Below are 20,340 nucleotides of genomic sequence, written 5' to 3'. Positions count from 1 at the left end.
CATCAGAATGCCTCTGATTGGCCATTGCATTCAAAATCTCAACAGAATCGTGTGTCATTGGTTATAATGCGCAACACTCCAAAAACGCGTAAAAAGAAACAATGATGCAACATGAGCAGATCAACATTTAATGCCATCGACACTTTCCATTTCATTTTTAATTTGATTCGCCACAGACATAATAGATTTAGTTTAATTTTGCAGGGGCATTTTTATCCAAGTTGGTGGCATATATATGGGTCAAAGACTAAATAGGGGGTTCAAGCATCAAAACAACAAAAGGTTAATACAGCTTTATTTATCTTTGTAAAACGCGTAATGTTTATTTATTTATTTATTTATTCATTTAATTTCTAAGCAACAAAAAAATAAAATAAAAAAATCTACCAAAACCATCTCATCAGGCATATTTAGAACAAGAATCATTATGACATTGAATGAGTCTGTTAAAGGATGCAGTCCAGGCCCAAAATACCAATTAATTGTCACTCTAAATCTTTACCAATTTTTGCCACTATCCTTCAAACCACTCGTTTTTACCCATTTGTCAGCAAGACGTTTTAAATCATTTAAAATATAATCAAATTTTGTATGCTTATGCTTTTATATATTTTAATAAGTATATGTCAGAATATGTATGTTGTTTCATTTTTACAAAAATATAGCTGTAACACTGATTGATGATGGAACATTATTATTTTACCCATATTTTTACATTTTATTTACACATCATATAACCCTGAAAAAATGTATCGCTGTTTCCACAAAAATATTAAGCAGCAGTGTTTTTAACATTGATAATAATAAGAAATGATACTTGAGCAGGAAATCAGCATATTAGAATGATTTCTGAAGGATCACGTGACACTAAAGACTGGAGTAATGATGCTGAATTCAGATTTCATCACAGGAATAAATTACATTTTAAATCATATTAGAATAGAAAAAAAACACAAGCTTTAAAAATAAGCCTATATGCTTTGTTTAATTGCACAAAAACATTTTATTACTCATTTAGAAAATTCAGTGGTTGTAAAATGCTCACAAAGATTTGACACAATTGTTCTGTAAACATTAGGCAAGCAACCACAGTAATACACGTGGTACATTATTAGTAGCACTCTGTGTCAGGTGGAACACTAGATTAGCAGAGGTCAACAGTGATGCTGGGTGATTGTGTGTTTTTACAACAGCTCCACTTGCTGGCTTTACGAGCGTAGCACAAACTGCGTTACATTGACGATGCGTTATAGTGTTGCATTTCTCCAATGATTGTTTGCGTTAAAACAAACACTCTTCCCCAAATGTTTAACAAAACAGAATATATGTAACCCAAGGTCTGAATCCACAGCTGGCTGAAAGATGGTGAAAGTAAACAGTTAGTTATAAAGTGAGTTACCTATTAAAAACATCCTGTCCACTCACACTTTGGAAAGATTCTCAGTGCCAAAGACTGATTGATTAGGAGATTGTGCAGATTTATCCTCTCTGAATTCTGCTGTATTCCTGCAGGTGAGTGAACAGTGGTGTATACTTTAGATTTGATAAAACAAGGCTTTTTTATGGCTTTTACAACAACAATGTCACATAGGCCCATGTATTTCAGCAATGGAGAGACTGGGGCTAGTTGTCACAAGGGCTAGTGATTTTCTGCTATAACTAGAAAACACGTGTATTAGTTTATTTTTTTTGGAGTTTTGCATGTTGGTTTAAAACGCTAAAGTTAATATTGAGTAACTGACATGTTAGACAAAATACTACTGGATACTTTCAATTTTTTTTGCTTGGTCAACGAGAACAGTTCCAACTTTCTAACAAATCCACATCAAGATCAACCATTTTGTCTCCGAGCAAGTCGAAAAGGGTTTCTTTCCTGAATGAATCTGTTTTTTGAACATTAAAGCATGTCAACATATTCTGTTACACCAAATACACCAAATAATGATCTTTAAAAAAGCATCATATGACCCCTTTAAGGAATCGTTTGATTCACTGACTCACTCATATAGACGGTCGCCACCTACTGGTTAAAGGATGTAATCGTAGGATTTACTGTGAATTCTCTGTCACTAATAAACAGGTTTCTTACCCCTCTACCATGCCTAACCATAAATTACTTGTATGTTATGTCTTAGGTAATAATGGTGGAAAGGTTAAAATATTGCCATACAATCAACTAACCCCAGCCTCTCATATGATGAAGTGGTAAATCCATACCTTGGTTCTAAGATAGGGCAGGGATCTAAAAAACATAAAAAATAACAAATGCATGAAAAATCTGTTCATTTATGTATGATTGTATAAAGTAAACATGTAAATCAACAACTAAGAATCATCCCTATTAAAGGAATGGTTCACCCCAAAATGAAAATTTACTCAACCTTAAGTCATCAAAGATATAGGTGAGGTTGTTTCTTCATCTGAACATATTTTAAGAAAATTAGCATTACATCACTTGCTCACCAATGGATCATCTGCAGTGAATGGGTGCCGTCAGAATGAGAGTACAAACAGCTGATAAAAACATCACAATAAACCACATCTACTCCAGTCCATCAATTAGCGTCTTGTGAAGTGAAAAGCTGTGTGTTCTGCATTCTGACGGCACTCAGCAAGTAATACTAAATTGTGACCCTGGAGCACAAAACCAGTCTTAATTCGCTTGGGTATTTGTAGCAATAGCCAAAAAAACATTGTATGGGTCAAAATTATCGATTTTTCTTTTATGCCAAAAATCATTAGGATATTAAGTAAAGATCATGTTCCATGAAGATATTTTGTAAATTTCCTACCGTAAATATATCAAAACTTAATTTTTGATTAGTAATATGCATTGCTAAGAACTTCATTTGGACAACTTTAAAGGCAATTTTCTCAATATTTTGATTTTTTTGCACCCTCAGATTCCAGATTTTCAAATAGTTGTATCTCGGCCAAATATTGTCCTATCCTAACACACCATACATCAATGGAAACCTTATTTATTCAGCTTTCAGATGATGTGTAAATCTCAATTTAATAAAATTGACCCTTATGACTGGTTTTGTGGTCCAGGGTCACATATTTAAAAGAAAATAGAAGTAATTATAAAATTACAAATACATCAATCTCAGAAATCTCACAATTTCTCCAAATCTGTTCTGATGAAGAAACAAACTCATCTACATCTTGGATGGTCTGAGGGTGAGTACATTTTCAGCAAGTTTTCATTTTGGGGTGAACTATTCCTTTAAGAGTGACGTGCTTGTTCTGTGTGTGCATGGTGTTTTGTTTATTTAGCAAACTTTAGAGGACCTATTTAAGGTCACATAAACATTAAACATTAGCATCAGTGCAACTTATTCCTGCTCTTTTGTAGTGTGGCAGTCTGACATAAACAGTTTATGTTCGTTATGTCATATGAAAACTTACCAACATCTGTTGGAGTGACAATGGCCTCCTCAGAAAAGCCCAGAGATAAAGCAAAAGATCTGAATATCTGTATTAGATCTGGCCTTAGTATGGATGACCGTCCTAGGAGCAATGTTACTGACAAATTAGTATGCTTCATTAATGTCAAAGACACGTGATACAATTTATCGGTGTAGACTTACCGTAAAGAGCTACTTGAGTGTATTCTTTGTCCATGTTCTTGTATTTAAGGACCAAACTATAATCAGTGTAATTGGTCTCCACTATTGTGATGTCTTTTGTTATCTTGTGCCCTTAAAATGACAAAAAGTCAGACGTATCTTTTTATTAATTTAAAGTTAAGGGATTGATTTGATCTGTTTATGTTTCTATACCTGACATAAAATGTGCTTATAAAATTGAAATAAATACATTTTATAAAGTATAAAGAGGCTTAAACCTACACAGGGAATGGAAACCTAAAAATGGTAATAACAAAATATTATTTAATATCTCTGAATTTAATCTAAATACATTAATTTATGCCAACAAACCTATTTATGATGGATTAGATCAGGTAGAAATAGTTTAAGGTAACAATCGCAGATTTCAGTGTAAGTGAATTCAGTTTCATTTTATTCAGTTCTATTTTGCACTATATTCTACTCAATATTCTGTATATAATAATTGAGAAGTAATCTCTCATTTTTCATAGGTCTGATAAAAGAGTGCAATGGACTTAAATGTATTTGAAAGTTCTGAGTGTGAATAATAACATCATGTGATAAGAAAGATGTTTGAGAGAGGAAATGAGAGCTTACTTTTGCTGAAGTAAATGAATTCTCCAGGAACATCTGTCTTCTCATATGAATAAACACTGATGGAGCATCCATATGGTCTGTTAGTTCAAGTATATACAGATTGTTAGCGCAGAGCTCAAATATTTTGGTTAAATGTATTTTCCCATCACAATATGTTTTCCCTTTGTTATTCGAGATGGTGTGATAATATAAATATGGATCAACATCCTATCCAAAATTGTGCACCTCATGGTCCACATGGTCAGATTCACATTTCCCATGGCATCTGGTACAAGAAGGCCTTTAGAAACCTTCAGCTGGTTTTTGAACATTGCAAACAACAGTGACTCATCTGCAAGTCCAATCCGGTACCATTCACCTGCAAACTGACAGTAAATGTAAGTAAAGATGGCCCCAAGGGTTCTGTAGTACCAGGTGTTGTTATATAGCCTAGATAATTACTGTTATTGACAAAAAAAAAGTGTCTGAAAAAGAATTTGCGGTCATTTCACAACAATCTCTCATTTGTTAACATTAGTTAACTACATTATATAACAGGAACTAACAATGAAAAAAAAATTCGAAATCGTTTATTAATAATATCAGTTTCAACATTTACTAATACATCATTAAAATCAAACATTGTGTCTGTTAATATTACTGAATGGACCTGAGCTAACATTAACCATGAACAATTTAATTTATAAATACTGTAACAAATGTATTGTTCATTGTTAGGCAATATTAGTTAATGCATGTTAACAAATGAAACCTTATTGTAAAGTGTTACTGAATTTACTCTATAATATTCTATTATTGTCTATTACTAGATAGCAGATTTTCTAACAAAATTTAATGTGGCAAATAGAGAAGCTTTGTTCTTTCTGTGAAAACAGCTAACTCATATGATCAATTAAAGCAGGAATTATGACAAATTTTAAGATCTGTTCAATATACGTCAAAAACTTTGATTCTCATTCTTGTACAGAAATAAAAGCTGATGAACCATGATCCGTTCTTTAAGTAAACTATTGTGATATGTGACACTGATATCCGCCTCTTCACTGTTTGCTTTTGAATTTGAACTTTTGAACAAATGCTATATAAACAAACAGATTCACTTGGAATGCCTCTGCTATTAAATGAAAAACATGCATTCAATGCTTAAACTACTTACCCCTAAAATCTACAAAAGCACAACCCAAACAACTGAAAACTCATACTCACTTTCTCCGCATCAAAGTTGGGCTGAGGTTCAATAACATGCTGTGTGTTGAAACCATGTGTCCCCAAAAACATACAAAGCAAAAGTGCTAATGCCAGAGTCATGCTGAAAGTTCAAACACCTCTTATGCTGGTTGGAAAAGTGAGGAACGCAAAACTAATGACATATCAGAGAAGCGGTGGGAAACTGCTGGGTTTATATTTGCCAACAACAAGGGAATGTTTGTGGAGGGCAGGAGCCCGGCCCCTAACACACAATGCGTGTGTACCGTCAGTTAACTGCAGACCAGCAGTACAGACTTTTAAAACAGCATGAATTTTAGTATGTTAGAGAATTTGACATGAAATTACTGAAGATTTATATAATACACAGAGATTCAAGATGATTACAAAACACATTTGTCAGACATTCCACCAGTGCGTAATTACAGACAAAAATAGGCAGTTAAAGACAATGCACATGTGACACTTTCCACATTATGCTTTTTAACACCTCTGAACAACTCTGCTTGAAATGTTCCTCTACAAACTGTGAGTGTAAGATGACCCTGGACTTTGACTTAAACTGGCCCAACACAAATGTTACGACAGCAGTCTCTACAAAAATCACCATTACTCCAGTGTACACTTATGCCTGAAAATTTAAATTAAATAGAGATGGTATAATGACTGAATACTTCTGAAGAGACCTCATAATAAGTCTCTGATGGGCCACTTTCTCAGGCAGTACATACTAACTTTATGCACATGCTTCAAAAGATAACACACACTGATCACTTCAAACAATAGCTGGAAGCTTCTAGTAATGAGACCACATAAACTATGATAGTTCATCACTGAAAAACATCACAGTACACGTAATGAGGTCTGGCTATAGCATGGAGTAGTCCTATAACTGCCTAAAAAACCCTTTTTTTAAAAGCAAATACCGTTATAATACAGTATATTATATATATTTAATCATTCATCATTCTATGCTTTTCTAGTACAGCTATGTTTGTGCTACTACTAGTATTTTACATAAATGGACAGCACAGTGTGCATTTTTGTATGGTTATGCCCAAGGTAAAAAAGGGCCCCTGAAATTAGAGGGGGAAAATATTGTCCCTCACTTAAAAAGATAATTTTTGACAACTATATGCAATATGTTAATAAAAATTTTTTTTACCATTTGTTTTCTGCAAACTAGCATGCCATTACTGCGTTTTACATACTGCAGTTGTGTTGTAGCTCAATAGACCCACATTTTCCTCTTAATTTTACCATTTGCAGATTACTTCTGCCATAGTATGCCATTATTCATTTCCATTTCCATTGAGAATTTGAAATAAAAAAAAGCCAACTGGTTATTTATATTATTTATAACCATTATCTAGTAACAGATGGCACCAATTTTAATAAAAGTAATTTATTAGGAAAAATAAGTCACTTGACAAATATTTAGAATGTTTGGATTGTTCATTTTATCTGTATTCATCAGCAAAAATCATTTTTTAATAATAAAAAAACCTTGTATTTGGCACATCACTTCATTTGGCACATAATTTATCATCCTTGTCATTATTACAGAACAATGCATTATACTTTACTGACTCAATTCCACAATTCAATCAAAACAACATACGACTTCACTTTTGAGACTTCAGTTTAATTTTGCTCACTTTCTGAATGAAGCCAACAATAGAGTTCTTCACTAACCATGTATGTTAAATACATTTGTATTATCGTATTTGGTTCAACTTCTTTGTTAAACACAAAAAAAGTGAGCAGGTTATGGCAGGTAAGGTCAGATAAAAAAGTATGCAGTCACCAATGCAGTTCATTAAACACAGCTTAGTTTACATTTATAACACTATACCATCAGAATATAAAGACAAGTTTCATTTTAAATTCAACATTTCCTATAATATTCTTTTTGCGATTGACTGAGCTTCTAATTAAAATGTAACCCAAGCTACAGTCTTGATGCAGAGGAAATTGCTGAGAAACTGCAAACTAATAAAGCTTATATAAACTCTGCATGTGTCAAATGAAGTTGTTCATGCACATTATATTCAGACCTTTTTCCAAAAACATCCTTTATATGACCTGCAAACAAGTTAAAATTATTTTTTTTTACATCATCTCTCATTTTTAGTATCAACTATAACAGTATTAAAACAGTCATATTAAACATTCTTGAAGACTGCTTGAAAATATATCACATCAGCCGCTATTTATGCTAATTCAATGACAAATCACATTAAGAAAGTATCAAACACACATATTTGATATGTAAACTTTTACATTATTTTAAAACATAATGGGATGCTTCTAACATGTCATTGCAACTAGTTTGTTTTTTCAAAATTTTGGTGTTGGCAACTTGGCACTAAGGAGAAAACTTGTCTAGTGCCGATGAGTCCCCTTAAAACAGGCTTGAATCTCCTCCAGAGTTTTGCCTTTGGTCTCAGGGACAAAAATAGCAGTGAAGATGACATTGAGAGCACACAGTCCTGAGAACATCCAGAATGTCCCTGCGCTGGTTATGGCATCCTAAAAAGAAACATTATTGATCCTTTATTAGACCTGTTTGTTAAACCTAGAATGTTTCTGTGGAAAATTCATGACCGTCAGCTCACCATGAGGTTCTGGAAGGTCTTGGTGACAATGAAGGCACAGGTCCAGCTGGTAAGCACACACAGAGCACTGCCCAATCCCCTCACTCGCGTGGGAAAGATCTCAGACATTACCAGCCAAGGAGTAGGACCCCAACCAAGAGCAAAACCTGATTAACACATATTTATGATATTCAGACTAACTGCAGTCCATTCACATATTTCAATTATAACAAATCTCGGATTTGATTGATTTTTGATCGATATGACAATGTTAATATATTTGGTCTTGGTGGAATAGATCTGCTGAACATGCTGCTGCTGTTGCTGCTGAGCAAGTTTTGACTTGCTACTGCCAATAAATGCATAGACAAGCTGTTGTGAGCAATGTAAGATATGCTGCAGCTGCTGCATGAATAGGCATATATAAATCTGGTAGCACATCTAGACAGGTGGAGCTGGGGGAGGTGGAGGATTTCAGACCAATCAGCTTGTGCCAAGCAGCAAATGATGTGGCCAATTAGCCTGCGCCATCAAGAGTTTCATGACTGAACTAGACGTTTCACCAAAAATATGAACTGGACAAAATCTCAAGTGCAGCTACATAAAGGAAGCTAGACCGCTGTATATTTTGCTTTCTTTCTAAGTCACTTTGCATCTGTAAAATAATTGGAATTTGGATGGACATGAAATCTGATTACAAATCTATTTTATCAACTGTTTCAACTTGTTCCTAAACGGTGCGTACAAACAAAATGAATTGCAAGAGGCCACCTTACATGTTGATTAAACTCTTACTATCTATGTATGTGGTTCTAGGCTAGAATAAGCTGAACATTTTATCTTTATAGTCATGTATATTTCAAGTGAATTGAGCTGGCTAATCATACTATTGCCTTCTGTAGAACTGCTTATAACTCGTTTCATAATTGATTAATTTTACATTCACCCTTATTTTCCTGTTTATTTCTGTGAAGCTGCTTTTTAACAATCTGTATTGTATAAAGTGCTATATGAATAAATGTGACTTGACCACTTAGAGCAGCAAATCTTAGTACAGCTGCTAAGTACTTGGTAAGTTTCAGTAAAATACATTTCTTCTAACCTGCAATGAAAAGGCCCATGCATCCCACAGCCAGCCAGGCCAGGTCTGTAGGAGGCTGCTCTGCCAGAGAACCCTGGGCGTCTGTTAGTACACTCATCAGTGAGGAGTTATTATGCTTCACAGTCAACTTGAAATATACTCCAAACACTGCTTCACTAACACACATGGTGACACCTTGTGGGGGACACAAAATTAAGGACAATCCATTTTTTGTCTTTTTTTTTTCTCCAAAAACAGTGGTGCAAATATATTAATTTATTAATTATCTTTTTTACCAGACAAGATGAGGAGAGCTTTCCGCCCAGCCTTGTCCATGATGATAGCAGCAATAGCAGTGAAGACCACCTGTGTGGCTGCAACAATAACAGTGGCCACATCGCTGCTCTGTGGTGGAAAATAATGAACATCACAATGTGCATTTAGCATAAATAAAGCTCTTCATGAATAAACTTCAAAACAAAACACTCACTTCAAAATGGGCCTGCTCGAAGATTGTCTCTGCATAAAACATGATGGCATTAATGCCAGTCATTTGCTGGAGGAGCATCATCATAATGCCTATGCCTAAAGGCTTAAAGACACCAGGGTCCTTCAAATCCGCCAGACTGAAGCTTTGCTCCTGTAATCAATTTAATGTCAACTTTAGTGACTTGCATAAAGTTGTACACTTCATTTTATTTATTAAATGAAAAAAAGCTCCAGTAAAGTGAGGTAAACTTAAAGTCAACAAAATTAAACATTAATTCTGGTTGGTAACACCCACATTTAATCATTCAATCAGCTCCTGTTGAATAAAATTTAAGGGATAGTTGACCCAAAAATCTAAATTCTGTCATCGCTCACCCTCATGTTTTTCCAAGACTTTCGCTGCTCTTCGAAACACAAATTAAGATTTTTTTTTAAACCTGAGAGATTTCCACTGAAAGTCCACGCAACCAAAAAACTGAAGCTTCAAAAAGTTCATAAAGACATAGTAAAATAAATCCATATGAATTGAGCAGTTTAATCCAAGTCTTCTGAAGAGACTTGATCATTTTATATTATAAATAGATTTTTCCACATACAAACATTGATCTTCCACAAGAACAAATAAGGTTTGTTCGTCAAGCAAGAATGGCTGCGCTTCAGTTTACCATATTTGATGAGCTCTATGTATGTGCATTGTTCAATGTTCATATATAAATAAAAGCCTAAATTAAATGTTTGTGTCATATAAAGTGATCATGTCTCTTGGATTAAACCGCATGCAAGTTTTGGTGGAATAGACTTTCAATGCAGGGAAATAAATCATCATTAAAAATATATTCATTTGTTTCAAAAGCGAATGCAAAGTCATACAGGTTTGGAACGACGTGAGGCTAAGTAAATGATGACAGAATTTTCATTTTTGGGTGAACCGTTTCATCAGCCAGTTCACTCAAAATATGTCATATTAGAAAAGTAAAACAGGTTGCAAATCACAATTCACATCGACTTTATCCTTGAACTGCAGCTCAGCATAGAATATTCAATTTGAGAACTTTGAACTCTGAGATGTGAAATGAGAAATTTGTGATGTCTAACTTCATTTTTGTAGGCCTCTTCTATTCTAGCACACTCCCACTCTGCCGGGGCATCAGGACCCCTGAGGAAGCGCAGGGCCTCCTCTGCCTCTCTCTTTTTCCCTTGGCGGAGCAGGAATCGTGGCGTCTCCGGCATGAAGCACATACATACCAGCATTAGTGTGGGAGGGATAGAGGATGTGATTGCTAACCATTGCCAGTCCAGGAACAAACCTTGAAAAAAATAATGTTCCATTACTTAATGCGATAGTTCGCCCCAAAATGACAATTCTGTCATCATTTACTCACCCTCATGTCATTGTATAAATCCTACTATAAATTAATGGAGGTACTTTTAAGGTATATACTACTACTGATCACACAGAATGGATCAGGTTTTCATACTCTTCATGTAAACACAGCTCAGATAGAGCCAAGTACAATGCAGGCTCTGTGTATGTTTAAGATACATTCCTTCATTCCTGAGCTAACTTGACCTATCCATTAATGCAATACTGAAAGGCATAAGAGTCTTTCACAAGGATTCTCATCAGCACAAATTAGGATGGCATTCACACACATTTGAACTGATTTCAAAGAACAAATAAAGTACTGGATGCATTGGAAAAGAGATATTATATTTGTAAGATCTCACTGTAATTAAAGAAGGTTGAAATGTGTCCTCCGATTAAACATTAACAATCATCTCATACAGCTAACTGAGAGCAGAACAGCTCTATTACTCTCAAAGGCAGTCAAGCATCATAACTCGTATGTCATAATTCAATCACAAGTTTAAAATGAGGGCTAAATACCTGTTATATAGGCTCCCATAATGCCTGTCACAACCATTAGTTGCACACACGATCCCATAGTTCCCCTAACACGCTCATGAGCTGTTTCAGAGATGTAAAGCTGCAGAAATGGAGAGAGTCAAATAGATAACGTTCTACTGACTTAAATTTCCAAAATTTAGTTAAAAACATGGTTCACATAATTTAAATTATGTTAACTGTGGTCTGCAGTTCTTAATACAACAGCAACAACAGTAATAATAATGTGCAAAGTGCCCATCGACTTTGTTGAAGAATTATAAGCCATGAAACGAACCAAACCAACCAGCTATGAAGTGAATCACAATTACAAAATTTGATTTGAAACAAAAAAAAAAAAGTGAAAATCAGACAAAAAGGTACAAGATTGTGTAATTAACGACTTTAACGAGACAAAGAACTACAGTCCCATGAAGCACTGCGAATGACAATCAAATTAAAAGATGGAGAAAGATAAAACTATTAATTTAAAGGCATTGATTATATATAGAAACAGTATATTTTAAATTTATTTTGAGTTTAAGTTTTATACCTATATATACACAAATATTTAAGTCGTTTGAGAGCAGAGGGAGACATGATTACATCATTCTCTGTGCTTCATGCAAGTGGGCGGATGCTAAAGAGCCCATGATTCTCTGATTGTCAGAGATTTCTTTGCAGGATCATGGGTAATGTATTTTTTACCAGGAATTTTGCTGTTAAACATTAATATTTAAAAAAGTAATTGAAATAATTAAATAATGCAGACTGATGACTTAAAGCATATACCATTGATTAATTACCTCATTGCGCACAGTAAGTCTGTCTTTAAAGGTTTAGAATTTATTATTAAAAATCAATTCCCCTATAGAGAAAATGAATGGGATTTTTACTTCCAGCAATACACTGGTAATACTTACAGGCACAACAAGAGAAGTCACTCCACTGGCTAGACCAGTGAGCACTCTGCCCACATACAACATCCAGTGGCTCTGAGCAGCGATAATGACGGTAAACCCACAGATGAATGGTACTGCACAGAACATAAGGCTCAATTTTCGTCCAATCCTCTCGACAGCCCATCCTCCAAGGAGACCCCCAAGAGCTGCACCAATGGTCACCACGGACTACAAGACAGAAAAACATCATTTTGTAACATTTGAACATTGACATCAGCATTTTTTTTATCTTTTTTTTGTTATACACTGACAACTAAATTTGGATTTTGGTATTTAAACATCCTCCAACTCAGACACTATAATGGCATTGTAAGTTCTGGGGAATTGAAAATGAAAAAATAAAATAATAATAATAATAAATACATTAAAAAAAAAAACAGGACAGGACTCAAAGCACATACCCCAAACCAGGAAGCTTCCTCTGTGCTGAGCTGTAGTCTTGGGTCTTGGATTTTGCGGAGTTCAGGTATGGCAGGAGAGCTGTAACCCAGGACAAACCCAAAACTCAGGGGTCCCAGAACTGCTGCGAATGTGGCCATGTACAGCTTCCCATTCTTAACTTTACTGTCGAGCAAAAGTAGTTATTGACAAATTAGTTATGGACACGGTTACCATTCTTGCTGAGCAGGTTTTGTTTGCATGAGTGCGGGAACCCTGTATGTAAAGTCATTGAAACAGACTCCTAAAAAGTGACCATAAAGTCAGACTTACTCTAGATATGAGTCCTGCTCCGATATGTCCTCGTCTGTCAGCTCATCGTTGACCAGCAGTGGTCTAGTCTCCTCATAATCATCCATCGTGTCTCCGCTCGCAAACGATAATCAAATAATCAAGCAGTTCGTAGATAATCGCCCCCGACAAACTGTGTTTTTATGTCATACCATACAACTGACAAAACATACACAAGTTTAGCCAGGGATGTATCTAAGGCTTTGTTTTTCAGCATCCCGAGGAAAAAAAACCCCGCTTTATTCACTAAACCGGTGTTGTCAGCTGACAATAATAATAAGTTACTGCTGACCACAGACGTCCGCACTTGATTTCAAAATAAAAGTCAATTACTGTTTCCTTTGACACAAATGCACACAAAATATTTATTGCCTAAACTTTTTGACATTTTATCTAACATTGTATTTTTTAAAATCATTTTATAAATTTGTCACTTTGCACTAAATAGCATTTTAAAGATAAAACATTTCTTCATGGGGCCCTTTCTCTTCTTTTGCCATTCGACTGTTCCCGTAGTTACTAAATGTTTTCAAAAGTGATTTTAGTGTCAGGGACTCCACTGTTTGTCGATTTGTTTTGGTTGTGGGGAACAAACGTGAGGACTCTGGAAGATTTTTGTTTTCTTTAAGTGATTTTATAAGCATTTTACTTACACATCTCTGTTGTCAACATGAATCCACCTGCTGGCTGTGCCGAGGTTTGTATTCTTAAATGTATGTGCAACATTTATTTGCTCTGTGTGTGAGAGATAAAATAGTTTTGTACATGACTTGAAAATGTTGATGTGTTCTCAGAAGGAAGAATCATTCCTGTTCATGTCTGATTCAAGCAAGCAGAACTAGGAAATCTTTCAACTATATTTATTAAAATATATATATTTTTTTTTTATACAAAAATCTGTATTTTTCAGACCCCAGCAATGAAAAAGAAACCGGATATGTATTGGGAGCACATAATAAAAGAAAAGTAGAAACAGTAAGTGAACAGATGTTTATAAACAATATTGTAGAGTCTAACTGAGAAGCATATTTATGTATATGCATGTGTCTAGTTATGAAGCAGGTGTTGGTGCCATGTCACAGTCTCACTTTGACAAGGCTGTGTCCTGTTTCTCAAAGGCCATACTACTCCAGTCACACCAGGTAGAGGCCAGGCAGTAATATGGATTGTATATATACGCCATAATTATTTGGCCTGAAATATTAATCAGATTTTAGATTCCCCTCACCTGCAGACTGAGTTTTATGTCCAGCGAGCAGAAGCATATCTTCAGCTGTGTGACTTCCAGTCTGCGGCACTAGATTACAAACACGCCTGCAGTCTGGAACCCCAAACTGAGGCCTACCCTCAACGACTTGCCTTCATCTAGTACCTGCAGCTACAACAATTCATTTATTCACAGATGACAGAAATCAGATTATGAAAGTGACGTGACATGTGGCCAAGTATGGTGACCCATACTCGGAATTAGTGCTCTGCGACTCGAACCCACAACCTTTGGGTTACGAGTCCGACTCTCTAACCATTAGGCCACGACTTCCCCCAAAAATATTTATGAGCTTTAAATATTACAATCTATGGATAGCCTTTGCTGTTTGTGTTTTGAAATGTATCCATTCATCAATAAATTTATAAATCATTAAGTATGCAGTCAAAAGGTCATTAGTATAAAGACTATTGTTTTTTTTGCTTTTTGCCCTTTTGATCTTTACCTAATGCCCATTTTATCAATATTTATATGCATAGTTGAAATGCACAGTTTTCCCTGCAATAAAATGTGAATGAATTGAAATCATATACCACAATAATCCTCTGCTGTCATTCACCATTAATGACCACTTATCTGAGTATGTTTTAACTGTCCTTATAGGGCCAGTGTTGTTTTGATTTAGGGAAGTTTCTAGAGGCTCTGGTGTCTTTCACAAAAGCTGCAGAACTCAAACCCTCCTTCCGGCCATATCACATGAGAAGGTCAGTGCAGACTGTAGCAGATATTTAAGTGCCCTTCAAAGAGATTTGAAGTCTAAATGTGTCTGAACTACTAGCTGAACTAACGTTATGTTAGCATGTGATATCATGAAATACCACCAGGTGGCGCTACATGCGCTCTTTTTACCTAACAATCATCGCCTACAATTGCTCACATTATTGAGTGCTATTCCTTTTTTTTTTTAATTTCCATTGTGTGTGTGTGTGTGTGTGTGTGTGTGTGTGTGTGCAGAATTTAACAAAATGCAATATATTATTGATATAATTCTTAAGTTATTATTTAATAAAAGCTAACTCAAAATGTATTTGGACAATCATGTCATTTAAAAATATGTGAATGTTTTTGTATTCTCAACAAAATATCAAAGTAGCATTTATTTTTAAGAAATATAGCTTAAAATATTGCTATATATCACGCAAACACACTTCTAATGGAAAACAAATTAAGAATTTAATTAAGTTTTTTTAAACAAAATTTTAAAACAATAGACATATTTTTCAAAATGAACAAAAAAGGTATTTGGACACCAAATAATTGATCTTACATCACTAACCAACTTGTTATTAATTTCCACCTCTGACAATTAATTTTAATTTTATTTAGCATGTCGTTTGAAAAGCTGAAAAAGGCTGAAAAGTCAGGTTGCATTAAAACGGCGAAAAGGTCTAAAAAGGGTAAAAATGACCTTCAACAGTCTAAATGGGTTAAAAGTTATTGGCTAGAAAATTGCAGTTAGTCATTTAGTTTTTTTTTTTTTTGCTGATGACACTTGGTTTGATATTTTGGATCTAATGCAATGCAGTTCAGTGTGACGTAAGTGTTCAAAAGTGTCTAAACAGTAGCATGAGATCATAATTTTCCATAATTTTTTGTGTTTTTGTATACGTATTCATAGTTTGGCTTGTCTGACCGCTCTGGGCCGTTACTCTGACTGTCTTCGGTTGGTCAATAATTGGCTGGAGACGGACGGCCAGTCAGCAGACCTCTTCACTCTGAGAGCTCGCCTTCACCACCAGCTCAATCAGGTCAGTCAATCATTCACAGCCTTCAGAAAAACGTTTCCCTTCAAGTGACTGTAATAAACAGGTAAGAGGGCTGCATGTCTCCTCAGATGACTTTATGCTATCATGACTTGAGGTCAGCACTTGGGCTGAAACCGTGCTGTCCAGAGGCACAGGCACTGTTGAAGAGGCTGAAGGAGGCAGCGAAGGATTCCCATTAGGCAGCTGTTGATTGGAGAGAAGCTGTTGGCATTGAAGGGAGAGCTTTCAGATGCACTGGGGAAAATAAACACCGCTCTGGAGTATAACCCCAATAAAGCACAGTACTACCTCTTTAGGTGAGGCTCAGAAGAGCTGCATATTTACTGCCTGCTAAAAAATTGGCCATCTGTGACAGTGATATTATTCAATTTAAATTAGTGTTATGATACACACACTAAACTCAGGTTTTATATACATTTTCTGTTACAATGATTTTATTTTTTTTTAATATTTTTTTTTGCTTTTCTATTACCAGTCAAAAATGTAGACACACAAATGACGCATGATGCCATGGTACTAGCATGATACATGTCCACAAAACATGGTATTATTATGTTACCATGTCCAAAAAAATATTTTCCGGGCAGTGTATGCTGGTCCACCTCCTAGACCAGCACTAAATCAGCATAAACCAGCCTGAATCAGAATGTAAATTCATAATATTAACTTTATTTGTATAAAACTAGCACAAAGTGCATTACAGGCAATAACAAAAAGTGCATTATTATCAATTACATTGATAATAATTAATAAATGGATAAAAGGGATACAAGAAAATTGTTAAAATATACTTTTTGGATGGAAATCAGACCAACAATACATGATGAACCGATCTTTTCAGCAGTGATATGCAATAGGACTGTCTTGTTTGTATATGTGTTGTAAATGCTTTAATAAAACGTTAATTAAAATCAATCAATCAATCAAAAAATAAAAAGATGAACTAGAAAGTAGACGTAAATGGTATTAATGGGATAGTTCACCCAAAAATTAAAATTCTGTCTTCATTCGCTGACTCACCACTTGTTCCAAAGCTGTATGACTTTAATTTGCTGAACACAAAAGAAGATATTTTGAAGAATGTTGGTAACCTTCCATATTATTTTTCAGCATTCTTCAAAATATCTTCTTTTGTATTCAGCAGCTGAAAGAAATTCATACAGGTTTTGAACAACTTGAGGGTGAGTAAATGATGACAGTTTTAATTTTTGGGTGAACTGTCCCTTTAAAATACACATATTTTCTGCCTGCTCATAGGGGGATTCTGTATCAGCGCCTGAAAGACTTCATTGCTGCTATTGAGGACTTGATTCTTTCTGTTGAGTTCTGTGGAGCTGGAGAAGATCCTCCTCAGGGTCAGGGAGACATGCAGGACAACTCAGAGGATTTAGAGGAAGACGCTCACACCAAACTGGTGCTCACATACAATGATTTTGCCATTCAGTGCTTCTCCTGGGGTCTGTTCAGCGAAGCCACCATGCTGCTGAACAAGGCCATAGAGAAACAGAGAAACGCAAATGAGCTGTTCATCAACAGTGGAGGTGTGGACTGAGAAATAAAGAGGTTAATGGGTGTTGGGCTGAGAGTGGCGTAAAGATGGTGCTATTTCTCAAAAAAATAATCAGAGAGGAGTTAGAAATTCTTGAATGGCTTGGTTGTTTCACATCACTCAAAGTAATGGGGCAGAATTTGTATTATACAGAGAAAATCTGTGTCTTTTTCCCCAGATTGTTTTTTTAAGCAGTGTGAGTGGACTTTTGCGCTGGCTGACTATCAGCAAGCAGAGGAGATGGACCCTGACAAGCACGGCTATCTGGCTACGACTTGTTATTATTCACAATACGCTGGGTTTGCATAGCTATGAAGACAAGTAGGTTTAAACTATGTGGTTAAATATGAAATTCTAAACATATTTCTTTATCTTGTGCCTCTTGATATTATTTTTGAAATGTGTTTGTTCCAGGAAATACCAGGAAGCAGCAGACAAGTTTTCTGTTGCAATAAGGTACAACCCTGGTGTAGTTCAGTATTATGAGAATCGAACCAAAGCTTATAGCAAAGTGGCCATAATGGAGGAGTCCTTATCTTAGAGCCAACCAATGATCAGGCAAGTCTACGATAAGTGTTCCTAATCAAATATGGATAAAATATCTAAGATTAAGGTTTTAACACTTTTTGATGATGCCAAAACCCCCAAATATGATAATCCCCTTGCGAGGAACCCCCTTCCGAAAATATAAAAGTGGCTATAAATTGTCATGTACAGACCCATTTATACAGTGTGAGAAAAATATTATATCACAAAAAATGACTTGAAGAAGAGAAAGTGTATAAAACCTTATTTAGTTGTTTTAGATGGAAAAAGGCCATCTTTAAATGTAGTTTATTATTCCTAAATCTCATTTTAGGTGGTGCCTTTGCTGTTGAGTCTGCTCCCAGGATGCTCCTTGACTGATATTATGTCCTGCGCTACTGCACAGTCAGTCAAAACCCAGCTGATGGCAAAGATTCAGGCTTTCAAACTAGCAGTCTCCAAGGTGTCAAGGTTTGTGAGCATGCTGATGAATATACTCATACTGAACTCGCTGTGGTTTAGTTCGATTATAGAGATGCCTGGGTTCTCTCATCCTCAGAACATTTTATGCTAGATTGTGTGGATGACGGTTTATTGCTAGGAATCAACTTTTAGTTTTAAGAGCACCATTTCTTCTGCTAGAATTGGCAGGATGGCCCTTGCCAAGGAGGAGAGTCAGTCACAAACATCACTTCAGGAGAGGTGCAATGCAAGCTAGTCAAGAGAAAACAACAGGTAGACATGTGGCAGATCTACACATAAAATTGCTTGTTACTGGTGTTGTAAATGCTGACCAATACATTGATAGAGAGCCACATTATCACCCACACTACAGACATTATCAATGAAATGTTTGGAATCAGTAACATATTTTTTCGTTTTTATTTCCCAAGGTAGTGTTTAGTTGTTTAAAATTGATAATGCAAATTATTACTGTTTTAAATGGCTGTTTTATAATTTAATCTTTACCTGTGAAGGCAAAGCACAGTTTTTCTCATCCTGAAAAAATTATTTGAATGTGCTAATTTAGTACTACAGAAACCTTTTTTTTTTTAAATATAATCTTAGCACAGTTTGAAATGGCTGTACTTCTTAAAAGTGTGGAATTATTCACTACTGAAGTTCAAATTTGGTTTAACAATGGCCAAAAACTATTTTTCATATAAACTTATATTATTTATATTACATTCAAAACCATACATTTTATATTGATTACAAACATTAAAAAACCCTTTAAAAAAATATATATTTTGAAACAAATTTTTCAAAATACAACTTTCACTCCACTGTAAAATGTGTGGAATAAATAACAAATGATTTGCTCCAGTTATATTTCTTTCATTTTTTTATGATATTTTTCCCAGTTAAATGTGTGTGTTTTCTCGGAAAGGCTAAATCTTTTAACTTGTGACATTAATCTCTTCTGTTTATGGTGTCAGTTGAATCAAGCTGTGAAAAGAGCCCTGCAGCAGAGACAGCCCCTGCACTATGACGGCCCCGTCTGGCCCCTGTCCACCCCGTATGTGAAGAGCCTGGCTCTCAGGAACGGCCATATGTGTGGAGGAAATTTGGGGGCTTTGGGCTCAATTGTTGAAGGCTCATTGGAATGAATCAGTCTCAGTTATCCTGGTGACTTGGGTAATCTGTGACTCCCCATAATACTTTGGGTTTTATACTTAAAGGGACATTTCACTCAAACATTAAAATCATTTAGTCACTTTCTTCTGTGGAAAAACAAAATATTTTGAAGAACGCTGGAGTCCGAATTATTATTATTTTTTTTTTTAAATGTATGCTTTTGTGTTCCACAAAAAAGAGAAACGCATACCGTTTTGGAACGACATGAATATATGAATTATGTATGATATTTCCTTGAAGGTTCGAGATTGTTTTGGCATTATATTTGATTGAGTCAATTCCTTGCTATAATGCAGTGGGAGTTGTTTTGTTCGTAGCAGCTGTTGCTGCTCAGAGGTCCTCAGCAGCTGGGGAAACAGCTGAGAAAGTGAGCGAGAAAAGAGAACAGTATTAAAACACCACTGGCAGCTGATCCCAGACTTTTATCACAGACGT

At 35.4% G+C, this 20,340-nt stretch overlaps 2 protein-coding genes and 1 pseudogene across 4 annotated transcripts; 1 reads left to right on the top strand and 2 right to left on the bottom strand.

Moving 5' to 3' along the window:
* Window positions 1-983: 983 nt before the first annotated feature.
* lcn15 (lipocalin 15) lies at window positions 984-5,616 on the bottom strand. 2 transcript variants are annotated; one of them, XM_016465758.1, is made up of 7 exons: window positions 5,418-5,616; window positions 4,437-4,576; window positions 4,212-4,288; window positions 3,594-3,704; window positions 3,412-3,513; window positions 2,218-2,242; window positions 984-1,355 (listed from the first exon to the last, which is right to left on the bottom strand). In XM_016465758.1, the coding sequence occupies exons 1-7, from the start codon at window positions 5,517-5,519 to the stop codon at window positions 1,232-1,234; spliced, it is 681 nt and encodes a 226-aa protein (XP_016321244.1). In that variant the 5' UTR covers window positions 5,520-5,616; the 3' UTR covers window positions 984-1,231. The 2 variants fall into 2 exon arrangements, with proteins under 2 accessions (XP_016321244.1, XP_016321245.1); XM_016465759.1 differs by having other exon boundaries at window positions 1,273-1,506.
* Window positions 5,617-7,502: 1,886 nt separating this feature from the next.
* LOC107672579 (solute carrier family 2, facilitated glucose transporter member 8-like) lies at window positions 7,503-13,430 on the bottom strand. 2 transcript variants are annotated; one of them, XM_016465828.1, is made up of 10 exons: window positions 13,143-13,430; window positions 12,833-12,995; window positions 12,393-12,599; window positions 11,473-11,572; window positions 10,680-10,891; window positions 9,586-9,735; window positions 9,392-9,500; window positions 9,117-9,290; window positions 8,036-8,181; window positions 7,503-7,949 (listed from the first exon to the last, which is right to left on the bottom strand). In XM_016465828.1, the coding sequence occupies exons 1-10, from the start codon at window positions 13,226-13,228 to the stop codon at window positions 7,803-7,805; spliced, it is 1,494 nt and encodes a 497-aa protein (XP_016321314.1). In that variant the 5' UTR covers window positions 13,229-13,430; the 3' UTR covers window positions 7,503-7,802. The 2 variants fall into 2 exon arrangements, with proteins under 2 accessions (XP_016321314.1, XP_016321315.1); XM_016465829.1 differs by having other exon boundaries at window positions 10,830-10,891.
* Window positions 13,431-13,704: 274 nt separating this feature from the next.
* Window positions 13,705-19,861, top strand: LOC107672545 (tetratricopeptide repeat protein 16-like; annotated as a pseudogene).
* Window positions 19,862-20,340: the final 479 nt, after the last annotated feature.

Source organism: Sinocyclocheilus anshuiensis, unplaced genomic scaffold, assembly GCF_001515605.1.
Source record: "Sinocyclocheilus anshuiensis isolate Anshui unplaced genomic scaffold, SAMN03320099.WGS_v1.1 scaffold176, whole genome shotgun sequence".
Taxonomy (NCBI): Eukaryota; Metazoa; Chordata; class Actinopteri; order Cypriniformes; family Cyprinidae; genus Sinocyclocheilus; species Sinocyclocheilus anshuiensis.
The sequence above is the reverse complement of the archived record's forward strand: the minus strand, read 5'-3'. Positions and strand labels throughout refer to the sequence as shown.